Source organism: Rhea pennata, chromosome 9 (genome assembly GCF_028389875.1).
Source record: "Rhea pennata isolate bPtePen1 chromosome 9, bPtePen1.pri, whole genome shotgun sequence".
NCBI classification, from domain to species: domain Eukaryota; kingdom Metazoa; phylum Chordata; class Aves; order Rheiformes; family Rheidae; genus Rhea; species Rhea pennata.
In genome coordinates, this window is record NC_084671.1 from 19,841,649 (window position 1) to 19,867,777 (window position 26,129).

Genomic DNA, 26,129 nt, shown 5'->3' on the forward strand with positions numbered 1-26,129 from the left:
GTCAGCTGTCTTAACAGGGGCCACCAGTGGTGTGCTAGAGCAAAAGAGCTATTGCAATCCCTCTTGGAGAATGAGACTGTAGGTCAGTGGAGTTGATGAAACTCGGTGTATGTGGACTTCAGCATCTCAGTGAGAGGTGGGACAGAGTAGAGCAAAGTCATGTATCTCCTCCATCTTGTTTATGGCCATTGCTCAAGGCATGCCACCCATGCTGCTGTTGACTGCCTCGCTCCAGTTCCCTAAATATTTTTACTATGTGCTCTTTTGTATTTCATAGAGCCCTGCTTCTGTGGTTTATCTAGTTGGCTTGCGTTTGTACCCTATCTTGTGCAAGCAGTTTGGATTTGTGTATAAAGCCTGCCCTGTTGACTCTGTATCTGAGTCCACTCTTTTTTGATGTTAAACTTTTTTTTTCCTTCTTTAAATGATATGAGAAATGTAAAAAGAAAAAAAAAATCTCTCTCATTTAAATCTCCACCTCAAATTTTGAGTCATGTACACTTTCACTACTTGAATAAATTGTTTGGAAAGTAAAGGAGTGTATGAGTACCTAGGAGCAAAGCAAGGGATGCCTTCCATTGCAAGCTCTCATGTGAGCTGAAAAAGAGTTATTTTCAAATAATTTGAGACTGAATATGTTTCAAATATGGAACAGGTTTGTTATGCTTTCTTAGCTGGATCATGGGTGTAAAGATGTCATTGACTTGGACTGAAATTGGAATTTTTTTTTTTTTTCCTGACAAGATATCACAGTGTTAAAACTCTGCTTCTTTACTCCAGATTTGGGTAGCTTCTTTTTAAAACTAATTCTCATCTCTGTATTCTTCCTTTGTGTTCCTGGCCTATGTTTGAGCAGAAATACAAACTTCAGATTGAGACAAGCTGTGGCTGTTACATGAAATACTGAAATAGAAATTAGGTTGCACTCCCTGAAAACCAATAGAGTTTTCAGGAATACCGGTTTTTGTGGGCCTTTTTCAAGCCTGTTGAAGTCAGTGAGAGTTTTCAGACTATATTTATCTATCCTAATTTTTCTTCATTTTCCTGTTTTTTTTTTTTCTAGCTGTTTTTTTTCCTTTTCTATTCTATTGGATTAATGAAATAAAAGTCTTCTAGGAAGCAAGACTAGCTGCTGTTCATACTGGTTGTGGGGTTGCATCTCATTTAAATATGAACCTCTCTGAAAAGAGGTAAAGATTTCCTGACTCTATTTCTGTACAGTGATTTCCTGTACAGTCTTAGAGCTACCATTTTTTTTCCAGGAACCATCAGGGTTGTGTCTATTTTTCTACTATGGCTTGTTTGAGCAATGTTCATTTCATAAGTGTAAGTTTGGCCTTAATTGTAACTTCTGGTAAATGCTTTTTCCAAAGTTTATCTTAATACGTGTTTTCACTTAACATTGTGCCACAGAAAGGATAAATTTTTGTAGCTCCAAATAATACTCTAGTTTTGTGGGATAATAAAATTCTTAATTTTTCTGTTTTATTTTTATAGGTTAAATGCTTATTTTTCCTGGTATATGCTTAAGGAAACCACAACAATGCTCTTACCTACTCTTTTGAATATTTAGTGTTAGATCCAGAAACCACTAAAGTGCATGGGACTAAAGAAGTTTTAGTCGCTTTCTCTGGAGTACATTTTACTTAATCTAGGAATAAAACCTGAGAATAATCCTGTTGATCTCACTGAGACTAATTATAGAAAACTACCTTTCAAAGCGAGAAATGACTGGAGAATCAGCAGGGTGCTTCAAACCAGTTGAAAATAAGAATGTGACAATAATTCTGCATAGAAGCTATTTACCAAATGTAAAATGCACGTATATTGAGAGCCCCCTTTGTAGGTTGGAGGTCTGGGTTGTAGCCCGGTTTTTGTCATTAGCTGGCTGGAAGCTTCTTTCTCAGTCTTTTTTTATCCTGTTGTCTCCGTTTTTATCCGCCAAATTGTTGCGATGCGTCGAGCTCACTAATAAACCGCTGTGGGATCAGCCAGTGGAAAACCTCTATGTTGGGGGGTAGTTTCGGCAACGTATAAAACGGCAGAAATTGAGAGTACTCTGCATTCTATATAATTCTTCATAATTCTATATAGTCCTTTTCACCAAGCACCAATACGACAAGGTAAGAAAACCGCTACGGAGAAGCGGCGTTAGCGCCTGCAGCCACGTGCTGCCCGTTTCTGAGACGCCCCCGCCGCCCACGCTCGACGGCCTCCGTTTTTAGCAGGAGAGGCCGCAGCGGCGGGAGCCGAGCGCCCGCGCGGCGGCGGGCCCCCGGGGCTGCTGCGGCCCCGCGGGCACCAGGGCCCGGCGCGGGGGCTCCCGGGGAGCGTGCCGAGGCTCTCGCCGTCGCGGACGGCAGCGTGCTGCCCAGGCAGCCCTCGGACGCGCGCCTCTTCGTTTTCAGGAGTAAGCGGGCAGCGATTACTCTGCATATAAGTGCATATAAATTACTGTTTTTATACAAAACATAAAATATGTGTAATCTAAGAGCCCCCTGTACAGGTTGGAGCTCAGGAGCTCTGGGCTGTAGCCCGCTTCTGTCATTAGCCTGCTAGAAACCACTTAAAGGTAAATATTTTTATTAAAAGTAGTGCAGTCACATTTTTTTTAGATGTGAAGAGAAAGTTTTATAAACACAGTTATTTGTTTAACCTATGTTGCTTGTGATCCGCAGCCAGGAGAGCGAAGTGGTGATAAATTCGCCTTGCGTGTGCTACTCCCTAGAGGGTGCCAGACGCTTACTTTCTGCAGTCCTGTTTGCTCTGCAGCCAGGTGCCATCCTAGGGGTCTCATGGCAGCACCTGGAAGGCGTCCTCCCAAATAATGCCAGCCGTGCTTAGTGCTGCGGGGTGAGACGGTAAGAAATGGGCTGGGTGAATGATTTCAGCCTCTCAGTACTTTTAATTGTATTCTGCTATGTGAGAGGTTTGCACCACCAGCTTGGTAGAGTGAGTTAAGAATTGTTTGTGTCAGCCAAGGGTAGTTGCAACAGAGGACCATAATTTTAAGGAAGAAAAGTTAATACACCCTTCGGAAGCTATATTGACCAATTAATGAAGTAAATGCCTGCTTTTCCAGTTTGCTAAGGAATAGCCTGTGGAAGCTGGAGAAGTGCAAAGCTGGCATACTTCTGCCTCTGCATCACCTTTGGCAAGTCCCCTGGGCTTGCTTTGCCATGCTTGAGAATCCAGTTTTTCTACTATTTAGCTATTTTGAAGCAGTATTTTGAAACACAGTGGATGAATGTTTGTAAAGACTGTAATTCCTCAGTTGAAAGGTATGCTGGCAGTGGAAGGTACCGATGCTATTGGTGGCTTTCAGCAACTGTGACTATAAGCTTTCCTTGAAATAAATGTGTGTCTGCATAAATAAATGTGTGACTGCACTTCACTGCTTTTTCTCAGATTATGTGATTGCAGTGGTTGTCCCCTGGGCTGGCTGTGAAAGCTTTGGGGCGTAATTCTGTCGGAAAAGAGTACAGGGCATTTCCCAAAGACTCTTGCAGTCACACTGGCCTTCACTAGTGACCTGGTAGCAGAGGGAGAGGAAGGAAAAGATGTTGGAAATGCTGCCCTTGTGGCAGTGTGAAATTCCACCACAACATGGTATCCACCCTGTCCAGCTTCTTTGTTTTATATATTCATTTAAAAAAAAGCTCACTGAAAGATTTACATTTATGCCATTCCTTCCTCAGGCATAAAACGTACAGTAACATGTGAATGACTAGTGTCTTCTGTCAAGCGGGCCCCATAAAGACTGCATTTTAGAGTATTTTGTCTCTCTGACCTCAGTCTTGATGCTGATTGTTCAGAACTTGGTTAGGAGTCTGCTATTTATTTTCAAGTAACTGAGCGTGAAGAGAGACTCAAACTTGCGTAAATTTTTCCCTCTGTTTTTCCTTGGGAATGCTTCCAAGCCTGTAGGAAAACAAACTTTGGAGACGAGGACCTGTGATGTCTCTGATGGAAATTCCCTTTGCTAAGAACGCAGCAAGTCAGCTCTGGTTGTGTTAGAAGGGTGGTGTGGGTGTTAAACTAGAAGGTGCTGAGAGAAGACAAAGTGGTTCACCAGAATTTGAGTGATCTTCATCTGCATCAGGATAGAGACTGCAATTTTGCTTTTGTAACTTGCTTCAGGTGCTTGCCAGTTATGTGTATAGATCAGAGCTTTACAGGCATCTTACTGTAACTGTGGGTCTATATGTGGGGCTGCGGGTGATAGCCACTGGCCATGTGGCTTGTGTGGTGTGAGGAGCTGCTTGGCGTGTGTACCAGGGTGATGTACGTGGAATAGTTCCTTGCGTAAGTAACACATGTAAGATAAAGTTGGAAAAATGCAAGGCTGACACTACTCTTCCCAAAAGTACAATCGTGCTGTGAAATGGTAGAAGTGCCCCAAAATGCTCCAAGCTGAACTGTACCAGTGTATTGCCTTGGCTAGAAGAGTCTCAAAATATTGCTGGCTGTGCTGTTGAGGGTAGACAGCTCACCTGGCAAATTTCTGCCCTTTCTCTAATGAGGGATATCTGTAAAAGGACTTTTTTCTGTCGATTTATGTAATCACTTTGAATTTTGGGCGGATGATCGCTGTGAATCAGCTCTGGCCTGCCCCCAAGCTGCTCTGGGTGAAGGAGCTTTGTGGAAGCCCTTGCCCCCTTGCGTGCCAGCCTTGCTCGGCTGGGTGCTGCACTGTCCTTCGCTGATTCAGAACGGCGGCGTGAGCATGAGGCGCTTTAGGAGACGTTCCATGCAAAAACATGCATTGATTTTTTTTTTTCTTTCCTTTTAAGCTGGAAAATACCTGTGAATATTATGGAAAGGAAATCAAGGCATTTTTTTTATTTTTCTTGAATGTGAATACTTAAATATTAGGCTTATACATAAAGTACAGATCTTGGGTGTTTTCTGTTAGCCTCTGTTTCCTCTGCTTGTGGGAGAGTTACTAAATACAGTAAGTACTTCTTGAAATATAAAACTTTGCTTCTGATTCTCATGGCAAAACACTGTATAAACCATGCTTGCTGGTGAAACAGCCTGCGTGACAATACCTCCTTTTTTCTTTCTTTCCTTTTTTTTGTTTTCCTCTCTGTTGTAGAAGTTGGTATGCACTGAAATTCTCAGGTAGGCCACTCGGGAAAGTGCCCTTAGATGTCCCAGCAGGTAACTGCCTCCTGCAGAGAGGAGGCTGAGCCTCGGTTGCGGGCTGTATATATACCTGCATATGCCAAATGCCATTTCCCTCCTGCCTCCCCCAAAGACTGATTTACAAACCCACATCCTGTGTGTGCATCTGAGTTGTAAATTGTTTCATAAGCAAGGACTTTTTTGGTCTCACTTTACCTCTGTACGTTTCTCTGTGCTGTAAACCTCAGCTCTTTGCTATTTTCATTCATAGTGTTTCAACTTTATTACCTCTCCGTTATCTCCCCATTTTGTCGTGGGGCTTAGGCACTACAGATGAACCAAAAGCTGTAACTCTGCTTCTTCTGAGGCACCTACTGAACTCGATAGTCATTCTTAGTTGGAGTGGAGTTGTTACAGCACCAAGCGGTGAATTTGGCTGAGCTGCTACAGTATGGATGCCCTGGCCTTAGGTGATACTGTAATACTTGCACAAAGAGCAAATGAAGGAGAAGAAAAAGATATCAAAGCGTGTCAAAGAGGACTCAGCAGAACTGCACGATATTTGTACAATAGAAAAGGATGAACTCTGAACGTTTATCCAAAACCTAAGTAAAGCAGTGTACAGATGGTTTGTATCCTGTTCATTCAGATGACACACATTCAAATGACACGAAGAGAAAAAAGATTCCTTCCCACAAGCTTTATTTCATTAATTAAACTATTAATGTGATGTGTTAAAGACCTATGATGTATGAATTTTAGAGAGTGTTTGGTAGCATCTTAAGTCTTTGGGCCTGGAGAAGCAGAAGTGCATGAATATTGCAGAAGTGCATGAATATTACAGGAGAGAAATGAGTCGGTGCTTGCCAGAGGAGAAGCTTTTCCTTTGCTGCGAAGGGAGTTCACCTCTTCAGGCCTCGGCTGCCTGCTCGCAGAGCTGCAGCCTTTCAGGTGGAAGCTGATGGAGGAGGATGGTTAGCTGCTATAGCTGCTAGCTTAGAAATCCGGATGCCTTTTTTAACTCTACTCTCTTATATCTGACTTCACAGACATGTGGCCCGTTTCTGCCGTTGTGCTGCGTAGATTTGCTGCTGCACCGACCTGGCCCATGGAGGTGCCATGGACCACGGAGACCAGCGGGGCTAACGCAGCTGTCCCGCAGGCCCCTCCCCTGTGCTTTTTTTTAATTGGGATCTGATTCAGTGATCTGCTTCAGAGCTGCCTCTTGTAAAATACTCATGCTAACCCTCTTAATAGCTGATGCATGAGCAAAATGTATGCTAATGAGACCCCTACATTTTTAAAAATAAAATTGTTTTGATATTGGGATGAGAAGAAAATTGGTTTGATACTGTATATCCAGGTATTTTTAATGGGCTACAAGGCTCTCTTTCCAATTGTAAGTTGTGCTTCTGTGAGATTTGCTTAGAACAAAGTTCTTCAGCTCTACAGAGAGGTTCTTTTCGTGGTGTATCAGCTCTGTTTTTAATGAATTTTGTGTTTTTCTTGAATTTTGAGCATGGCCTGGGGGGCTAGTTTTAGCTCAATTTGGCTCATTAGGTTACTTGATTTGGGACTGAGTTTCGTTCTCCTTTCATAAGAGCGAAGGATAAAATGCCAAAATTGTCATGCCTACTTGCATCTAATATCTTAATCTGCAGATAACTGTAATGAAGTTGCTTGGACCCCTTTGATCCAAAGACCGCTGAAGTAAATGGGAGTCTTTTTTCCGAGAGCAGGGTGTTGAACCAGGCTCCAGAGTGTCGCTCCGCGTCCGCATGCACCCACATGTGCGTGCATCCGTGTGTCGGCGCTGGGCTGTGTTACGGAAACCAAATTTCATTTAAAAATTCCCCGCCGGTCCTCCCAAGCGGGCGGAGGCGGTGGCGCAGGAGACAGGCGTGGAGGCGGCCGGGCCGCCGCGGGAGCGAGCGCGGGAGCCGAGGTCTCCCGGGCGCCGAGCGGGCGCCGCGCTGCGTGCGGCCGAGGTGCCGGCCGCGCTCCCGGAGCAGGCGCGGGGCCGCCGGCGAGAGCGGCAGCAGGCACGGCTGCCCGCTCGCTGCAGAAATTGCACCGCTGCGCCCCGGCGCTCCTGTAATCGCGTTAGAGAAGTCAAAGCAGGCGCGCGGGGTGCGGGCAGGCGGCGCGTGCAGCCGGGCGCGCTGGCCCCGGGGAAGCGCCGCGCACGGGCACCCGCGCGGCTGCGGGCGAGCTTGTGCCGTCTTCCTTACACGCTCAAGGCGGTTTACTCCAAAGGAACAAAGGCGAGAAATTACTGGCAAGGAGTGTATGGCTTTTAAAGGGCATGCTGAGCTCTTCTGGCAAATGGTTTAATTAAAACGATGCTGCCTCTTGCCAGATCGCTAGGCAATTAAACTCTAATCAAACCCAGAGCAAAACATTTCCATGGCATGTTTTCAGTGCGATTGCTGATTCGTAATGTAAGAAGGAGTATTATTTGCAAAGACCACATTAACGGGCATTAGAGGGTTGCTTACGCCCTGGTGGGAATGGATGACAAAACTTACAGCCTTCGTTAGGAAGCAGAGCGTTATGTATAGGGTAAATATGTTTTTTCAATGCATGTATAATAAAGTTACACGTATTAGTTTAAGAGCAGCTTCTCTGGAAACCCTCTTGGAAATTCTTAGTTTTCCTGATGTGTAAGAGAGATCCATTTTCTGTAGATATTTTTAGTGTGAACTTCCTCTCAAGTGCTATTATCCAAGGCCATATAGCATTAGCCCTTGCTGTGGTTCCAGGTTAATCATGTGATTTTTTGAAGCACCTCTAACTGCTTTTTGAAGGGCTGGTGGGGCAGGAGCCAGGACACACAGTTGTTGCCACAACCGCCTGCAGCTTCGTTTCTCTGCCTGGATCCTGGTTGATGAAACACTAAACGCTTTGCTGTTGCTGTTCGTAGAAGGTCATCAATGTTTTGTTTCAGTGTGAGACCCTGTTAGCAGAGACCCGTCTTGTCGCATGCCTCCTGTATAGATGTAAAAATGCATTACTCTGCAGAAGAAATGCGTGTGTGGGAACACACAACAACTGTGCTATTGAAAGGCGTTTCAGGGCTGAACACTGCTGTTTCTCATTGAACCACAACTATTTTAACATGAGCTGGATGAAGCAGTCTAGCTTTTTTTTTTTTTCCCTAGCTTGTTAAATTTACAACTCAGATGAGATTGCTGTGTTTCATAAAACTGCAAGAAGTGAAAAGGTTGCAGCCCAAATCCCCCAGAGAGCTTAACCAGCTTTTGCTGTGGCAAAGCACCCTAAGCAAAATATTTTAAAAACAGCAATGCTGATAGTGACAGCTTATAACTTTCCAGATGTTTGCTATTATTTTGCTGCGTATGACTTTTTTAAAAAGGCATTTAAGCTGATCCTGCCCTGCCAGTTGTTGCTGCTGCCTGTGTGTGTGTTTAATGAACAGCTGGTTCTCTGGAGCCGGGAATGTTAATGCTTTTGCTTCCATGAAACCGGGATCAGAGGAGGAGGCTTATTGTACCAGACAGAGAGCACATTTTCTCATGTGAATTCAGAGGCAGACCGGGGGGGGGGGGGGGGGGATCTTAATACTGCGCGAGTGCATTTCAGTGGATCAAATCTTTCCTCTATCTGCATCCCAGCTATTTGGTTGTGATCAGATGATCAGGAGTCGAGGAAGCGATTGGAGAGTGAGCTGGCTGCAGCTGCACTGTAGGCTGTTTTCAGGGACAAGGAGCCACTGTTTTTCAAACATAGCATAAACATAGAAGTTATTTTGTAGGCTTCAGGATGCAGATATGGGCTGTGCTGCCAGCATTGTTCTGCTTCAAGCCTTTCGTTCTGTGGTACAGAGGAACTGTCCGCATATTTGCAGGCGGCGACGGCGAGAGGAGTTGTCACATGAAATTCTGCCGCTGGATAGCGACGATGAAATGAGCAGACCCAGAACTCTCATCATTATGGTACAGTATCCTTTAATCAGCTGAGAGGGTTGACAGAATGATTATTACAGATGTTGTATGACTTATCTTCCGTAGTGATGTAGTCAGTGAAAAAGAGTGTTTGATAGACTATTTACAACCATAGATTAGTCTCCTGGTAGATTTGCTGTCTTTGTTGTCAAACAGCTGAAATATTACTTTAATCTGAAGCTGTGAGCTACACACAGGCTGTGTAAAGTAAATGTTTTGTTATTTAATTTGCTCATGGGTTTTCTTGCTATTTGTAAGATGTGGGGCAAGCATTAGAATGGATAATGCAGTTATGTTTTATTTCTGACTGGGAATTTGGAATAACAGACAGCTTAGAAATTGTTTACTAAGTCTGTTCATCTTGGAGGAAAAAAAACAACCAAGCAATTTTTTTTTTTTTTTTTAAAAAAAAAGCCCTTTCCTTTCTGGCAGGATGCGGATGGAATTTGTATCAAGTTGTATGCAAATAATTTTCCCATATATCTTTGCAACAAACTGTTTGCAGCACTACAATGTTTGCTGGGTCACCAGTTTCCAGTTTCATGAGTTTCCTCCCCTCATGAATGAGAGGAATCTCAGAAGACTCAGTCTGAGTGTTGTTGTCTTCTGAATGAAACTTTTTTTTTTTCCTGTGGTTGAAATAAAATGAGCATGATAGGTTTATTAGGCATGAGTGACAAGGCTGTTCCTTATAAATCACTGCTTCAGGATGAAGAAGACACTTCATTACTGCTCTTACTTGCCAAATATATGTGTAGCTAGGATTTCAGACCCTTAAAGTGATTTGGGTTGGTGTGATGGCATTGTAACGTTTTTACTTCATAGATGGCAATGATCTGGTACTGTGTTGATCTTCATAAAATATTATCAAAATATTGCCAACAGTATTTCTGCTGGTTTACCTCAAAGAAATTGCACGTGTGATTTGAGTGGTAGAAAGAGCTCTTTCCTTTAAAGTTATGTTAAATTACGTCCTAAGTGCATTCCCAACACCTCACTGTAATGCACAGCGCAGTGACTTGGATGTAAGCAGGAGTTGGTAACATTAGGCAACTCAATAGCTGTCATGAGATCTGGCAGTGGTTTGAACAGTGCATTACTGCCCACAGAGGTGTATGTTGCAGTCATGGCAACTATGGTAGCTAGGATCCTATCCTAGCTGTGCTTTTCATGCTCAGCCAAGGGTCTCATCCAGCACATGGGTCATGGCTGCTCATCACAGGAAGGAAGGAGACAAATTTCATCATTGTGAAGCTGGTGATTAAGGCTCTTTTGCTTTTAATTCTAGTATCCATAAAACTAACCTTTTTTCCCCCTTCATATGGTGGTTAAATAAACCATCTCCAAGGCATTCAAACAAATAATTGTCTTCCTGCTGCTGGTACACTTCTGAGCATCATGAGATGAGGAGGGTCTGCAAGGAACTGCAGCAAGTCAGAGTATGGATCATCTGTGAAACTTGCTATGCTCCTTGGAAGAAAAGTAGAGTCCTTACACTATAATGATGTACCAACGCCCTACACCCAAATATTACCAGCAGCTTGAGCTGTGGTTCTTTGCGCAGTAAAGTCTGTGTGAGGGATCTCAGAGCAGCTGCAGAGCTGCTGCGGCCTGGGAGGGACGGGGAGAGCTGTCCACAGATCTGGAGAGCCGGGGATGCCCCAGGGGACGAGCACCCCTGAGATGGCAGTCTGCTCCCTCATGGGGCTGGGCTCTCGAGGATTTCCTCCTGGCTGCAAATCAGTCTACCCATTGTAGTAGTGGTACTAAGAAGCAGGGGCCCTGTGTGTTCTTGAAGGTAAGAGTTAAAGCCATGGTGTTTATCCTGTCAAAAGAATGTGCTCTTCCAGGAGTTTGGTGGGACCATCTTCTCCCTACTGCTTCCCTTGGAGAAGAGGAGGAGGAACAATTTGCCACATCACTTCAGGTTGCTTTAGATACAGGGACACGCTTCAGAGGAAGTAGCTAGCAAGCTGCCATACAATAGAAGACTCAGAAAAACAACTTTCTCCTCGTTTTTGTTTTTCTGCTCTTCTAGATGTGCATCATTACTGCACTTTTTCATTTATAAGCAGACTAGAAGCAGTTGAGTATAACTACCTAAAACACATTGCTATCAAGCTTTGCAGTTAGGCTTAGTAATGATGCAGAACACTGGAAAGTTCAAAACAAAGCAGGGCTACAGAGCATTTGGGTGGGGGCAGAAATAGATGGTACTGTTTTCAGTAGACTTCCGTATTTTGCTTGAAAGAGCAGCATAAGACAAGAGACTGCTGAACTTTAATTAAAAAAATGTATTATGATCCTAAAATATATATTTTCTCCTCTGTCTATTGGATAGTGGAGACAGTTACATAGATGAGCAAAAGAGTGTTTCTTTCAAAGTATCATTATTCACACTGCACAGCTTTCAGGAGTTAAACTGATTCCAACTAGACTACTAAGTTTTTGAGCCTGATGGTTGTGGGTGTTTGAGGTGCCCAAAGAAGAAAGGCAGAAAAAGTCTTAAAATGCAGTATATATGAAATATGCTTACCACTGGTAGGTGTAAGGTGGCCAAGGACTGTGCTACTGTGGGGACTGCTGTCAGATCTAGCTTTTTGTCTCTTGATGCTTTTAGGTGAGATGGTCCATCTCTCTGTAGCCCATGGGGTACTGGGTAAGTACTCCTGAGTGAGAGCGTCAATATTTGGTATCGACTGTAGAAAGCAAATGATATCTTCTTTCTGAATGGCTCTTGTAAGTCCTCAGGTGCTGCTGTGTTGTCTCAAGTCTTCTTGCCTAATGACTCAAAACTAAAATACTGATGTTGCCATGATGTGGAAAGCAATCCTACGACAGGGGAGAGCAGCTGGCCTTGCAGTACTTCTAGTCAGGTATCACTGATATGTAGTTCTATAGTTTTAGCCCCCTTTTCTCTCTCAATCCTGAGAGAGGAACATCCTTGGAGTTTTTCCAGGAGTTATGCCTTTGCCAGTCATGTTCACTGATATCAAAAATTGAGGAAGGTGTTAGAAGTCAATTTGCTCTTTTAACATGAAAAATCTGATTTGAAGGAGGAGGTGGTGATGAGGGGGGAAGTGTCATCCCTCTGTACAGCTCTAGTTGCCTTTCTCATGCCACCTGAACCAAGGCAATCTTTTGTTACTGAGTGTGGTGATCTTCAATCCTGGTAGTTACCTGTTGTTTTTGCCTGGCGGTGACAACAGAAGCAGTGTTTCTTTGCAGTGTGCACACAGCTAATGGTGTGCCACAGGGTCCTGGCTCCAGATGGTGGCACTCCAAGGCAGAGATGGTGCAGGAACACCACAGGGAAATACAGGGAGAAAACCTGAGCATAGAGCTGGCAACTGTTGCTTACTGACCACCTAATAATCACCATCATGAAGCATAAAATTCTGCTGCTTATCCTTGGGCAAGACAGACCAATAATTGCTTTTAGATCTTGATTAGTTCCATAGGATGGGGAAGAGATATAAAAAAGACCAAACTGTTAAGCATTTGTCAAAGTATTTGGGTCATCTTTCTGTTAGGTTTGGACAGAATCCTAGGAGTTGCTAGAGTCAAGCAAAATGAGTATCCTTGTGTATCCACTAACCAGGTGTACAAGTTGAATCATCGTCAAATTCAGTGGCTCTGCATTTCCTAGACCATTTTAGTCTTTTCTGTACCTATAAAGTTGTGTCTTTAAGAGCTAGTTCTCAGAATAAGTCTATGATATGGGGAGGTCAGATTTAAAAAACAATGTAGAGTGAATGCAAATGTCTACCTGCTTTTTCTGCAAGAAAAAGGAGACGGTGATGCCTAAGGAAAGGCAGCTGGTACTTGAGGTTAGGTAGTTTGGTGTTTGGAGTGGGAATGCTAACACTTGGGATGGCGCTTTGCATTTGGAACATGTGGCTTGAAAAGAAGTTGAGCTTTATCTAGCAGGTCATTCTGTGTCTCTTCACGTGCTCAATGATGAGCTCTTGCAGCAGAGATTTGTGTGGAAGATGAGAGCAAAGCATGATATTTGTTGAGGATACAATTCTTCTTTTCCCTTTGTATCCTGCTACACAACACATGCCAAAATGTTTTAAATTTCAAACAAAATGCGGTGACTTCAACTGAAATGCTACTGTCTAACTTCAACACAGCAATATGACAGTCCTACTCTGTTGCATTTTTCATCTCTGAAAAGAGACAATTTGCAAAGAGTTTTTTTTTTTTTTTGTATGCTTTTCAGTTACAAAAGAAATGGAATAACCTCTCCTGTTGCACAGATACAGGACAAATTCTCTGGCATATAGGCCAGAGAATAATAGAATTTTAGCTTTCTAAACGCAGAAGAAGTGATAGAAGTATGGCTCGAGAATCTTCCCTGGCAAGTGTCTCATCTCTAGTGCTGAAACTTGCATCTGGAATTGTGTTCCTTAAGCTTTGTTGCCCCATGTATTTTAGTTTTATGTTCCTAGATTGAGTAATTTTCAGTGCACTCATTTCCTCATCTGTATACACTTACCTAATAAAAATCTGCACAATATACATCCTAAGCATCATTAACAGGTAGCAATTCTGAAAATCATTTCAAGGTCTCACACTCATGACTTATAAAAATGAATATACATATCTGGTCATTTAGGGAGGACTAACAGTGGCTTTTGGAGGTTAGTATTAGATTTAACTCTGAAGAGAAACACCTTCCATTAGTCCCTCTTGGAGAAGGAAAGGAACATCTTTGGAAAGCCAAGTTACTAAGGGCTGTAAATATCAAAAGAAGTATGCAAAATATTCTCTTCACTCAAGTCATAACTTTCAATCTCAAGTGTATTTGAAAACAGCAACGAACATGTTTGACTTTATGCTTCACACTTAGGACCTCAACTAACTTCTGCTTTAGCTCTTGACTTCAGTAGGAATAGAAATAGGCCTGTATTTGAATAGATGGATAACGTTAGAGTGCAAAGAGACAAGAAGAAGCAAACAGTTGCTTCAGAAAGCAATTCTCACAGTGGTTCTCCAGGGTTCGTTCTCGTGCTTGAAATTCAGCAGGGCTGCTGATAGTTTCATAACGCTTGTCAGCCTCGTCCCTTTGGTGGATGTGCTCCACTGCAGTTCTTTGGGTCTCCGAGCTTTAATCAGCACAGTGGTGCAGGAGGGACAGAGTCCACCTCGCCACTTCAGAGCGGCGTTGTCCTGCTATCCTGAAATACGTTTGTGTTTGCTTTTTACTGGTTTTGGCAGCAGATATGACTCTTGTTATTGTTTGCATCATCTTCTCCATGTGACCCTAGTACTGCTCAGATTTCTAATCTGAGCAACAAGGTTTTGTATTACTAGTGCAGCAACATGTAGAGCATGTGTGAAATGTGGAATGAAATAATGATGAATCTGTCAATTGAATTCTTATGTGAAGTTGTAGTGAGTGTGAACTCAAAACAGTAAAAGGGGATGAAAACATCCTCTTAGAGAAGAGCATTGTTTTTTGAAAGGAGCAAACTATTTATTTGTAGGCATTGCAAACCTGGAGAAGTAGGGTATAAATTAAAGGAACAGGGAAAAGTTTTTGGGAGTAGCAGCCATTGGCAGCACTTCATGAAGACTAACATGGTTTTCTGTACTTCACAATAATTCTTCCTAGGATGCATGTTCAAAGAGCTTCTTGGGAGAGGAAAAAATGGAGCAATGAAAGCTAAAATAACTTGATTAAAGCCAAGAGGGAAAGGAGAGACACAAAACAAAAAAATTTCTGGCTTTGGCCATCTGCATCAAAGAATTGCACAGAACTGGTAAGGTCCGAGCGTGCAAAAGTGTGGTGCTGCCCAAGGGGCTCGAGGGGCTGCATTAACCTGTGCTTACATGGGCTGGGAGCGCAGGTGCAGCCAGACCTGGGTGCAGGAGCAGCATCTCCCACATTGCCCAGGCTCTGTTGCAGAAGCATCACCCTGTTTAGCAGCAGCATGGCCACAGTTTAGGGGAGCCCCGTAGGGATGCCTGGGCAAGAGGGTGCCCAAGGCACTTGGAAACAGGGCTGGTGCAGGTCAGCTCCTCAGCTCTGCCCTTCCAAAGGAGTGGTAAAGTAAAGCTGTACTTCGGAAAACTGCTTTGATGCCAGTCCTAAGCCCTTGCTCCCACTGACCTTAACCCTTCACTGGTCTTGGCACCCAGAGCCATCTCCAGAGCTGGTTTTGCTCCGTTGCCCCTGCTGACCATGGAGTAGAGCTGTTCAGGGTTAGTGCCAGTGGCTGCGGTTGGGACCTGTCACCAGGCTTTGGCTGCGAGCGCAGAGGTATTGATTTGGCTTGGAAATGGTGATGCCCCATAAGAGGTAACAGGGTGAGAAGGGGTGCTGGAAAGGGGACTGGTCCCTCCAAGAGAGCCGCTCACCCAGCCAGCCAACAGTGCTGCCAAAATGGAAGCTGCTGGGGGAGAGGAGCTGTTGCAGCAAAGACAGTGGGTGAGGAAGGAAGAGTTCAGCGACGAAAAATGGAGAAGCCAAGTGGAAAATACAGTTTCTTCTCATCTCAAAAGGAATTGGCACGCTGCTGTTACGCTTTTGTAAGATTTGCTATTTAAAGGCTGGTCACCACTGCTCTGCGTTGGCACACTGCGGTACTCTCACCGATACTGTTTTTTTCCCTCCTCCTTGCTCTTATCAAGAGTTTTATTTTTGTTTTACAGTGGGTATTAGTCCTCCCTCCCTGTGTTAATGCCGCCTCCTCTGTCCCCTCGTCCCCTCTTCTCAAAGGGGGACAATCCAGCTCTGATGTTGGCCCCCTGGCAACCCTCTCCATCGGACGTGGACTGGAAATCTGAATGGAGTGCAACAACACCGGGTTTTGTGCAGCTTCTCTGCTTGCAACTGTAATCTAAACAGCCTTTGCCTCTCTGTTTTGCTCCACTCCGCTCCAGAGTGACGTGATTGTAACGACGCAGAGAAGCCGCCGTTGCTCCACAGCCTTCCCAGCAGCTTTGGGCCAGCACGGTGGGTCATGTGGCGTGGCACCACGGGAGCGACTTGGGCTCCCCTGCCCTGGTAACGGCTCCTGGGCCCTCGCTTCCCAAATGGGGAGCCCGCCTCGCTGCCTGCGGGCTCGGGGCTGGGGCCAAAGGGGGAACAGAGAAGTAGGTGCCGTGAGCATGTCCACGGTGTAAAACGAAGCGCAGGTGCTGTAGTCACCGCAAAACTTGGTGCGGCTAGCGTTGGTGACCATATCTCTTGCCTTGGATCCCCGGAGAGTTGCCACCTGATTTCTAAAAACTCTCAAGAGAGTCCGACTTCTAGATTGCATTTCCTCTATGGCACAAACTCATGCTGAAAGACATTATCGTTTCATGGCTGTCTAACTGCTGTCAGCACAGGCGGAATCAAAGCTTGTTCCAGGCTGCCGTGCTGCCTGTAGCTGCAGAGCGACAGCACCAGCACGGGCGAATGGTTCTCGTGCAGCATTGGCTAGTAAGGGCAGAACCAAGGATTCGTCTTGGAGGTTAAGCAGCTTATTTGAGCCTGTCAGCTAGTGCTAACTGGCAGCTTTGTTTTGGTGACTATGCAAAATGTAGAAGCTGACAAGTGAACTCTCTGCCAGAGTCCTCGGGTAACCGAGCTCTGGTGGTTGCAGTCCAGCTGTTCCAGGAGCGCCGGAACAGGCGCAGTGTCATCACAGCACGTGCTGCTAAGGAAGGCTGCGTCTGGGAAATGCCAGAGCTGCTTCCTGCTCCTTTAGCCTTTGGGTCGCTTCCTTGAGTAATGAAGTCTTCCAGCCCCAGTTAGTGACTGGCGGGAGGAATACCGTGGTGGAGAAAGGATTATCATTAAGCATCAAAGAGCATGTTGCTGTTCGGTACCTTGGGGGTTTGGGGTGACAAGGCTCTGCCATCATCTTGAGGCACTATTCCCAGGGGGAGGTCTGCCTAAGGTAGCTCGGAGTGTGGACCATAATCTCCTACGCTGAGATGCGGTAGTGGCATGTACGTACACGCATCTCCAAGCAGAGAGAAACTCGATGCACTGATTCCTTCGCTGGCCCGGGGCGTCACTTACTTCAGCTCTGCTGGGACTCTTAGCTTAGACTCAGCAGTCTATATAAGTAAATTATAAATAAATATAAATAAATTATAACAAGTGAACATTTTGTACACATGTATAAAAATACACATTATTTAAAAGTGGAAAAATGTTCTTTCTCTGTTAACTTTGTGCCTGTAGGACAAAATGTGATGTTCTGTCTAAACAGAAACAATTTGTGTGCAATATGATACTCTTAAAATTGCAGTCTGTTAATAATTATTGCCAATTTGTGGTTAGCTTAAAACATAATAGATTTTGTGTGCATGATTTTTCAGTGAAAAATAGCTATTGTAATGTTTTTGTCAGACTTTTTTGTGCCTCAGGGATCTCTCTGAATACAGTTTATGGAAGTAACTGAACCAAACACTTCATGCCCTTAGTGTTTGCTTTTCCTCACTTCTCATCTGTCAACTTCTGTGCTCATTTTCTTTTCATTAATATTGATACTTGCTTGAAGATGAGACAGCCAGATTCAGTTCTCTGTTAATACTCATGTAAATTCAGCACAAGAAATGTTTGACTTAATGCAGTAAAACAGATCAGGAATAGAATTTTATGCTGCTTGCATGCCTCTTTTAAGAGAGGGGGAAAAAAAAAGGAAAAAAATGAGAGAGAGAAATCCTGAAGTTAAGGAGAGTAGAAAATGTGTGTGGCCTTGCTGGATCAGCCAGTGGTTAGCTATGAAACTAGTATGTTCAGAGTTGAGCGTAATATCATCAGTCAGGCATAACTTTGGCATTTCAGTAACAGTATGGTGTTACCCTGATGTTAACAACAGGTTGTGACTTAACTGCTAAAATTAGGTCTTTCAGAGGATAAATGTTACAGTTAAGTGATTAATTACTGAAATGTAAATTCCTGGAACCAGATGCTCCGCTCTCCTTTTGAGATGTCTCTTCCACTAGTAAATTATGTGTGAACATGTGGTACAGCTTTCTCTATAGCAGGTCTGATCTTAGTGGGATTGCAGAGGAGGACACTTTTTTGGGAGGAACTGAGCCCGGAATTGAGGCTTGAGAGTAAAGAATAAGAGTGGTGGTCACAGATCCCATCTTCATGTTTTTCCTTTCAGTGCCTTAGCTATTTCTGTCTTTACACCAGTCCCAAACATGCTTAAGGGGCCTCTTCTCATCTGCCTCGAGCTTCCCAGAGAAAGCAGCCAGCCAGGAGCCCCTGCCACTCACTCAGTCCATCCACCCACCGGTGGGCACCCGAGCTTGTGCTCTGGGGCTGGCTCCTGCCGTGCTCTCGGGCGCTTTTACCCCCTGCGCCAAGGGGTGTGGTCCATTAGGAGGTGGAGTTATGTGAAATGTTGTGTATGGGCAGGAATAGCTGGTTTGTTTAACAGAAAACCCAACAGCAAGACTTGAAGGCTATCTGTTGAACTGGCCTATAACATGAGAGGTCAAGCCTGTTGCTCGGTGCCTCTGCTCATGCGTGTTAGACGTGTGCTCTGTAACATGATCTTGAAGGGTACGAGAGCAGCAGGTGCGTGGCAATTACAGGGAGAACAACCTATGCCTCAAATCCGGTAAAAGTAGTAGAAAATGCCTCCTGATGGGAATTGTGTGCAGACTTTTCATTAATACCTTTTCAGATGTTGGTCACAGTTATGTTTTGTTGTTCACACTGCATCTGGTGGTTCTTGATCACAATTAGCCTCTTCTATCTTGCAATTTTGTTTCTGCTCACTGTGTACCAAAGGTGTCAGTTAGGGAAGGAGTTGTGACCACAGTGTTTGTGCATCTGTAACAGCGAGCAAAAATACTTTTGTTTAGAAACCCCCAGCAAAGCAGCCTTGACAGGTAGAGTGCTCATTCCTCAAATAGTTGTGCAAGCACAGAACAGTGTCCCAGATTGTATGGAAGTGTAAAGAAAATCCATGAGTACAGTTTGAACTGAAGAACTCTTTGGAAATAATAGAAACTGTTAATAGCTTATGCTTAATTCAAATTTTTATAGAAAAGATAAAGCAGATCTTATGAGTTTGGTAATGTAGCAGTATGTTTTAACCTTGCCTTTCTGAATCTGAATGAAACTCTTAATATTGTTTATTAAAAAGTAATTCTGAAATATTTTTGTTTTATAAAAGACAGTTCTTGAAGAGTTTACCAAAAAGGATCTGTCCAAATGAAATGTTTGAGATGAGTTGACATAAGTTTGTACCACCTTACACAGAGAACTCTCTTTACACAATATTTTTAAGCTGCCAAAAGCTTTTGCACATACCGAGTACTTGCCAACTTTCCTTTTTAAAACAAAATCAAAGCAATTTTTAGTTACATGAGCTGTAGAAAGCATCCAAAATTGGTGATTGAGCACTTCTTTTTGTAAAGTACTTTCAAAAGGCAACTGGATTTCTTGGAAATATTTTCACAAAGGATTTGCTCCCAGAGTCAGACCATGTCTGCAGTCTTTCAAGCAGAACAAGGAACTGAGTGGGGAAGAATTGCAGCAAACTCTGCTTTACTTCCCATCCACATCTTTTTCTGGCAGTTGCTCATGCCTGGCTGTAGGGTGTATCTGTAGAAAATCAGAAGTTAACCTCTTAGCTTCTGATCTTCTGACCAATTCTTTTGTATCTAGCTCAAGTGATGCTGAACGGAAATAAGGATCAGGATGTTCTAGCCATTTTTATAAGAAGAAAGTGAATTTTTATAAAATTCAACTAACTTGGGATGGGCTTAGGTTGTCAGTGTTCAGGTCTCTGATAGTAAGGCTCATAACTGAATGTACAAGAGCTTATCTTTGCATGTTGCATACAAGGAGTAAGGGATGAGGGTGGGGAGAAATGGGAGAAGGAATACCGGCTTGCTTTCACCCCGTTAGAGAAAATCAGCTTGAGAAAGTGAGGAAGCGGAACTGCTGATTTGGTGCTCTGCCTCCGAGGGCCTGGGTTTGCATGGCAGCTATACCCCGTTAAGAACAGCACAGTTCTGTGCCTGTTTTTAGCTCATTCAGAAGTCAGAAGTGAATTTTGCTTTTTGATCTTTTCTTCTAGCAGATTTCCGTAGCAGCCTCTTGAGAGGGCTTTAATGCCATGCACAATTCAAAACAAACATACTGGAATTGGCAAAATTACAGAGAAGAATGAGAAGGATCAACAAAGTGTGGAAGTTACTCTGAGTATATAGACAAAGATTGAGCCTTTAGCCTGGAGAAACTGCTATGAGGAGGTGCAATGGAAGTTGGAAAAATCAGGAGCGCTTAGAGGTGCAACTTTGCTTGCACTTGCCTCTGTCAAGAGAGGAAGGGACCATCAAATGAAAGTAGTGGGTGGCAGGTTTGAAAAAGAAACTTTACTTCACAGAATGAGTAAATTGTGGATTTCCTTGGCATTTCCCTCCCGCCACCCCTGCCCCATCTGTAATATCTGCAGAGGTTTAAAGAATGACTAGGAGAATTCATGAAAGAAAAATCTGAGAGCTATTAAATAAAGTATCATCTTTGGCCTAGTGCTTGCTTGTGTTTGGAAGCGTATTCAGGAGAAATACTGTGCTTGCTTGATGTCTTGTGCACTTGTTTCCTTAGGCACCTATAAATTCTTGCAGGTGCAAACACCTGGATTCAATAAACTTTCCTCTTACCCAGTATGACCATTCCTATATAAACCGGAATTCAGCCTGTAGTATCTTGGTGAATGTTCAGGTTTGTTCACAATTGAAACAGTAATATTGTAGTTTTTATCTTCCTTTTTACATTTGCAAGTATGTGAAATTCATTGTCTCCACTAACATGAATTACTTTGCATTTGTTGCAGTTTACTGTCCATGTGCATGGGTCTTAATGCTGAGAGTCAGCTGACGCATCGTAGCTCCCTTGCACAGGAGGACCCTTAGCAGCTGGCTGGATGTTGCTTGCTGCGAGGCTGGGATAATGGAGAGAATGAGTGTGTTATGCTAAATTTCTTTTTGTCAAGATTGGGGCTATAATTAGGTTTGATTACTTTACACAGACTCCCACAAAATACCCGTTCTGGGATCCTCACCACTGCCCATTCTGCTTCTTTCCCAAACTTTTATCTTCTTATTTTGGTAATACTGAAGACTGCACAGTTGTTGCAAGTATCAATTAGGATTAGCAGTTGTTAGTTATCAGTTTTTTTCCCAGACAAATCTTCAGTTCCCTAGCTAAATCTTAAGAGGCATTTGCTAATCTAGGTGATTACAAATGTATTAAGAACAATGCACTAATGAGCTGTGTTTGGACTCTTAACAGCAGAATGAGATGGTCCTAGCTTTTCTAGTCTTATTTTATGAGCAAAGGGAAATTAGAATGGAAATGTGGAACAACTCTTTTGATACACAGGAAGTTATGTCAGAGTGTGAAATATGGTATCAGGTCTTGGCGCTATGCATTAAACTGTTGATTTTTTTCTTCCTGTATCCCAAGAGATCAGGTAAGAGAAAAGGAAGGTCAAAAGGATGCAGGTCATTTTTTTCTTTTCTACATACCAAACTAGATTAATGTAAATCTGATTAGCAGGATTTTATACTTCATTCTTTCTTTGATAAATAAGATGATATTCTTTCCCATCTGGTTTTGAATTCCTAGGCTCTGTCATCCAGAATCCCATTATTTAACTTTTCGTTATAGGATCTAAATGATGAATTACTGTATGCAGTTGCTTTCTTAATTGCTTAAGATATTCGTGGGCACTAGAAGAGAGATTAAAGGAATTTGTAACACTGATACTGTGCTACAGGTATATGATATCAAATACAATAATGGTCGTACACTCAGCTTGCATTCATACAGAGGAAGTGTATTTTAGCAGTTAAAAAAAAGGCAATGAAAAGGTTCCCGGGGTATTTATTTATTTGGGTATTTATTTATTTGGGTATTTATTTATTTGGGTATTTATTTATTTGGGTATTTATTTATTTGGGTATTTAATCTCAGTATTATGGCGCTGCAAATACTCTTTTTGGCATTGAGTGAGTGAGTTGCCTGACCTCCTTTTGCTTCAGTCATTCCAGCTGGAAAATTAGAGAAAAATGTGGATTCTCTTTGTAAACCAGATGTTGTGTCTAAGCTGAGCTTTTCTTGGTAATAAATGAAAAAAAATCCTTTCTACAACTTAGCATAGACATCAATAGCACATATTAGAATTACAATCAGAAAAGCATGCAGTGGAAGCCAAAAAACCCAGCAGCAACAGAATGTCTAGGGATAGTAAATTTAGATGATTAGATTATTTAATGGCCTTTTATGGCCCTTCATCACTTTATATGTTTTGTTATCAAGAGCTGACTGTAGTCCAAGTAGATGAAAACAAAATGGTAATGGTTGTTTGAAATTTCCCAATGGGTCAAACTAAAGAAGAAATTAAAGTAATTGCATATCTTGCCTGTGTATGCGTCAGCAGGACTACATTGCAAATGGAAAGTTCAGTCTTCCAACCTGACTCCTGAAGTTAGAAGCAGCATTTGGTTTGCTAAAGAGAGGACAAGTAGCCCAATTTTCATCCAACCTGTGCAGAGATACTTGGAACGAAAGCCTATGCTTGACTGGGCTGTGTGCGAGCCTGCAGCTTCACAGCGCCGGAGCAGAGGCCAGCTGGCAATGCCATGGCACAGCCCCTCCTCTCTCCTTGTGTCCCTGCCCGGCTGCCCTCTGGAGAGGGCTGAACGGTTGGGAAGGAATGGCAGGAGGCATGAGACCCATGGCACTAGTTTTGTGTTGGTGGTACTGTCTGTGCTCAGCTGGAGGTCTTTAGGGTTTGCACTGGCATATTCTCCCAGGCTGTTCTCCTTTTGGTGGCAAGCAAATATGTTACATGCTTGCTTGGCACAGGCAAGTTTCCGCCTGCGAAAGCTGCTGAAATGCTGCAGTAGTTGAGTGTTTTCTTGTGGAGTTAGATGGTGCAAATGTGCTTGAAGCAAGGCTGAAGTGGGAACGTGTATGCGTATTTAGCAGCATTCCCAGATTTTTGGAGAGGCAGGAACTGCTGCTTTGTCAGCTGAGCCTACTTCCCAAATGGGAGAATAAGAAGACATTTCTCGTGAGCTGTAAAATCAGCAAAGGGGTAGCAGGTGGCTTTTGGACTGCAGACATTATCAGCAAGATAATGTGAGAGTTTATAAGGCTGTTCTGAGTTTACAAGGCTGTTTTGAGGTGGTGAAATATATGTGCTGTGAGAAGCTTTATGTGCGATCTGATGCAAATTGCCAAAATGCCCTCTCCAAGGCCTTTCTCCTGCAAGCCCCCCCCCCGGGGGCCCTTCCAACCGCAAATGAATCTTACTGACTGGCAATGCACAAAGGCCCTGGCAAGTGCAACCCGCTGAAAGCCTGTGACACCACCAGTCCAACGAGAGGGTGTATTTTACCCTTTCACACCCAGCAAAGAAACACAGAAACCTCTCTCAGATTTGTTCTGCATGAGATGCACTTATATCTGCGGCTTGATGTGAAGGTAAAAGCGCGGAGGAGAGAATAGCTGAGACCATGGCACTCTCAGCCAGAGAAGAAAAATGGATGGATGTAGCTGGAGCCACTGGCTTCAGGGGCTGTTGGTCTAGAAAGGTTGGTTAGCAGAGCTCTGGCAGATCTAAGAGGCTTCTTTTCATGGGTATTTATGCAGGGATGTTGCCACCCTGCCTTGGAGAGCTCACCTTGTGTGACAAAGTTGTTCATTACTGCGATGAATTCTTGGCCCTCTGTCTGGTCAGGGCTAGTTTTATGGATTTGTAGACAGAATGCAAGTATCAGCTATTTTATGACTTAGCAGAGTCTGTTTATATACTGGAGCTGATGTTTCAGCTTAAGTTGTTAGGCCAGGAGTGGAGTCATATTTCTCAAAAAAAAAAAAAAAAAAATACAAAGCAACCTTTTTCAAAGTCAGTCTAGTACTGAATCAGCTGGAAGCAAGTAACTTTTTTTTTTCCCCCTAACTAAATTGCTTTACTTGTTGAATTGTTCTGTTTTTATATTTTCCCCCTTAAAAACAGACACTTTCGAAGCTTGGACCACTATTGAACTTTTTATTCCAAAAGATGTTCTCTCTTTGAATTTTTGGACCACTGCTCGTGAAAGAATTGGGCTGAGATTACCGGAGAACGCAGTGCAGTTGGTACTGGTGAAAAATCCTGGCTGCTTCTGATCCCACTGTAGTAATTGGCTTTACCTGTCCAATGTGAAGCTTTTACCAGGTGCAGTTTTCACGTGCATTTGTAAACCCCTAGAGAGAAAATGCTCTTTTTGGCTTCTGGGAGATGCAGGTGAGAGCGTACGTGGTGTACGATCCCTGACAGCTCAGTCCTGGTCTCTCGATGCCGTTGGTAGACTCCCGTTGGTGCCTGCCAGGCGGAGCGTGTTCCGCTGAGCACAGTCAGCTCCCTCGCGAGCGCTCGGACAAGCCGCTGGGGGGGTGACAAACCGTATCTGCTGCGGCTCGCTTTGTCCAGCTCCGCGACCCGCTTTCAGCAGCGCTGCCCCGCGGCGCGGGGCAGGGCGCGATAAACAGCGACAGCGTGGGAGCTCGCGAGGCAACTGGGTGTGAAGCCTGGGTGAGGGGGGTGAAAGTCAGCATCAGCACGTGTGTTAATACAAGTTACGTGCTGGCACCGTTCGCGTGTCGTGGGGTGCGAAGGTGTTAATCTCCTTGTTCCCGTCCCCAGTAGCTGAAGTACAGCAGTCAGGCCTCCGGGGTTTGAGGCTCTGGCACCACACACTGCTGTGGGACAGAGAAGCTGGAAGGCCGTGTGGAGCGAGGAGGGAAGGACGGGGGCAGGGAGCCCTTTGCGGCCCCCTCCGGGGTACTGTATTTTTCGTTCCTTCTCACTGGTGCCCCAGTTGGCAGTTCACCTGCTGGACGCGTGCTAACATCAGGGTCAGTGCGCCCAGAGTTGGTTGTTTCTGCCCTGGGGGGCTGGATGTTTGGCATGACTGTCACCCTGCGGTTTTTCTTCAACCACTCTGTTGCTGTGCCGGCAGCTCCGACACTGGCCGTGCTACAGGCCGTGCTGAGGAGGTAGGCAGGTATCTCGCACGTGCTTTGAAGGATGAAGCAATAAGTTCTGATCCAGGTTTCTTTGTACTGGTCTCCGCTGCAGAGGCCGCTTGCATGATAGCATTGCTGTTGTTGCAATGGTCTGGGTTTGTAAACGAGGCAAGTTTTGCTATGAGAAGTGTATCTTCTGCTAGATAGCTTAATTTGATGCATTGGGGGGGGGGGTGCATTTGCTTTTGGATGCCCAAAATCCTTCCTCATATTTTCAAGAGCATAGTCCAAAAACTAGGTGCGTTTCTATGCGTTGGCAAAATAGGCATAATAGTCTCATGTGGCCTGTTCCAGCAAAAGGAGTTCTCTTATTTGTTAATTAAACTCCATTTTTCAAATCTGTTAAACAAAAAGTCTTTGGGCCTGCCACTTTAGAAATGTTAGCCTTGGGGGAAATAATGTTCTGGGAAGATAGATGTCTTGTTTTTAATAGAATAAAAGAATAGAAAATGAGCAAGATGATCCTTTAGCTTGTTGTAGCAGATTTAAGAGCTGATGTGTTGTTAATTGTTGGCAGTAATTATTGCTAGCATTTCAATATTTTATATGTATTCTAGTGTTAAAGGTTGGCACAGATTTCTCTTTGATTTTGAGACTGATAAGGAAGTGCTTGCACTCCTCAGCCGTGGAGTGTCTATGGTGGCTGCTGTGGTGGTAGTGAAGTCTTTTCCTCTCCGTGACGAGCCTCGATCTCAACGTGTGCTTGCAAGACCCTGAGCCTGCTCGGGTGTGACATTTTTGTGATTAGTATCTACTCTTCTAGTATTTTTCTTCCTTTCTGATTCAGAGCTCCCCTAGTCGTCTGTCTTGGAGGTTGCCCTCTCTCATTGGATTTTCCACATTTAAAGGTGTAATACTGACAAAACCCCGAGCCAGGAATTTGTGGGCAATGGCCATGGATGTGCACTTATTTATATATGCACAGGCATAAATATATATGCACAGACTTTTTTTTTTTTGACTTGCATCATGTTTGTACATGTCAC

General features: G+C 43.9%; 1 protein-coding gene across 6 annotated transcripts in view; it reads left to right on the forward strand.

Moving 5' to 3' along the window:
- The first annotated feature begins 8,918 nt into the window (after positions 1 to 8,918).
- DOCK10 (dedicator of cytokinesis 10) overlaps positions 8,919 to 26,129 on the forward strand; it is a 130,326-nt gene continuing 113,115 nt past the window's right edge. For all 6 annotated transcript variants that reach the window (XM_062582210.1, XM_062582211.1, XM_062582214.1 and 3 more), the window contains exon 1: positions 8,919 to 9,083. In XM_062582210.1, coding sequence (XP_062438194.1) covers positions 8,919 to 9,083 — 165 coding nt within the window. The remainder of the gene's footprint in view (positions 9,084 to 26,129) is intronic.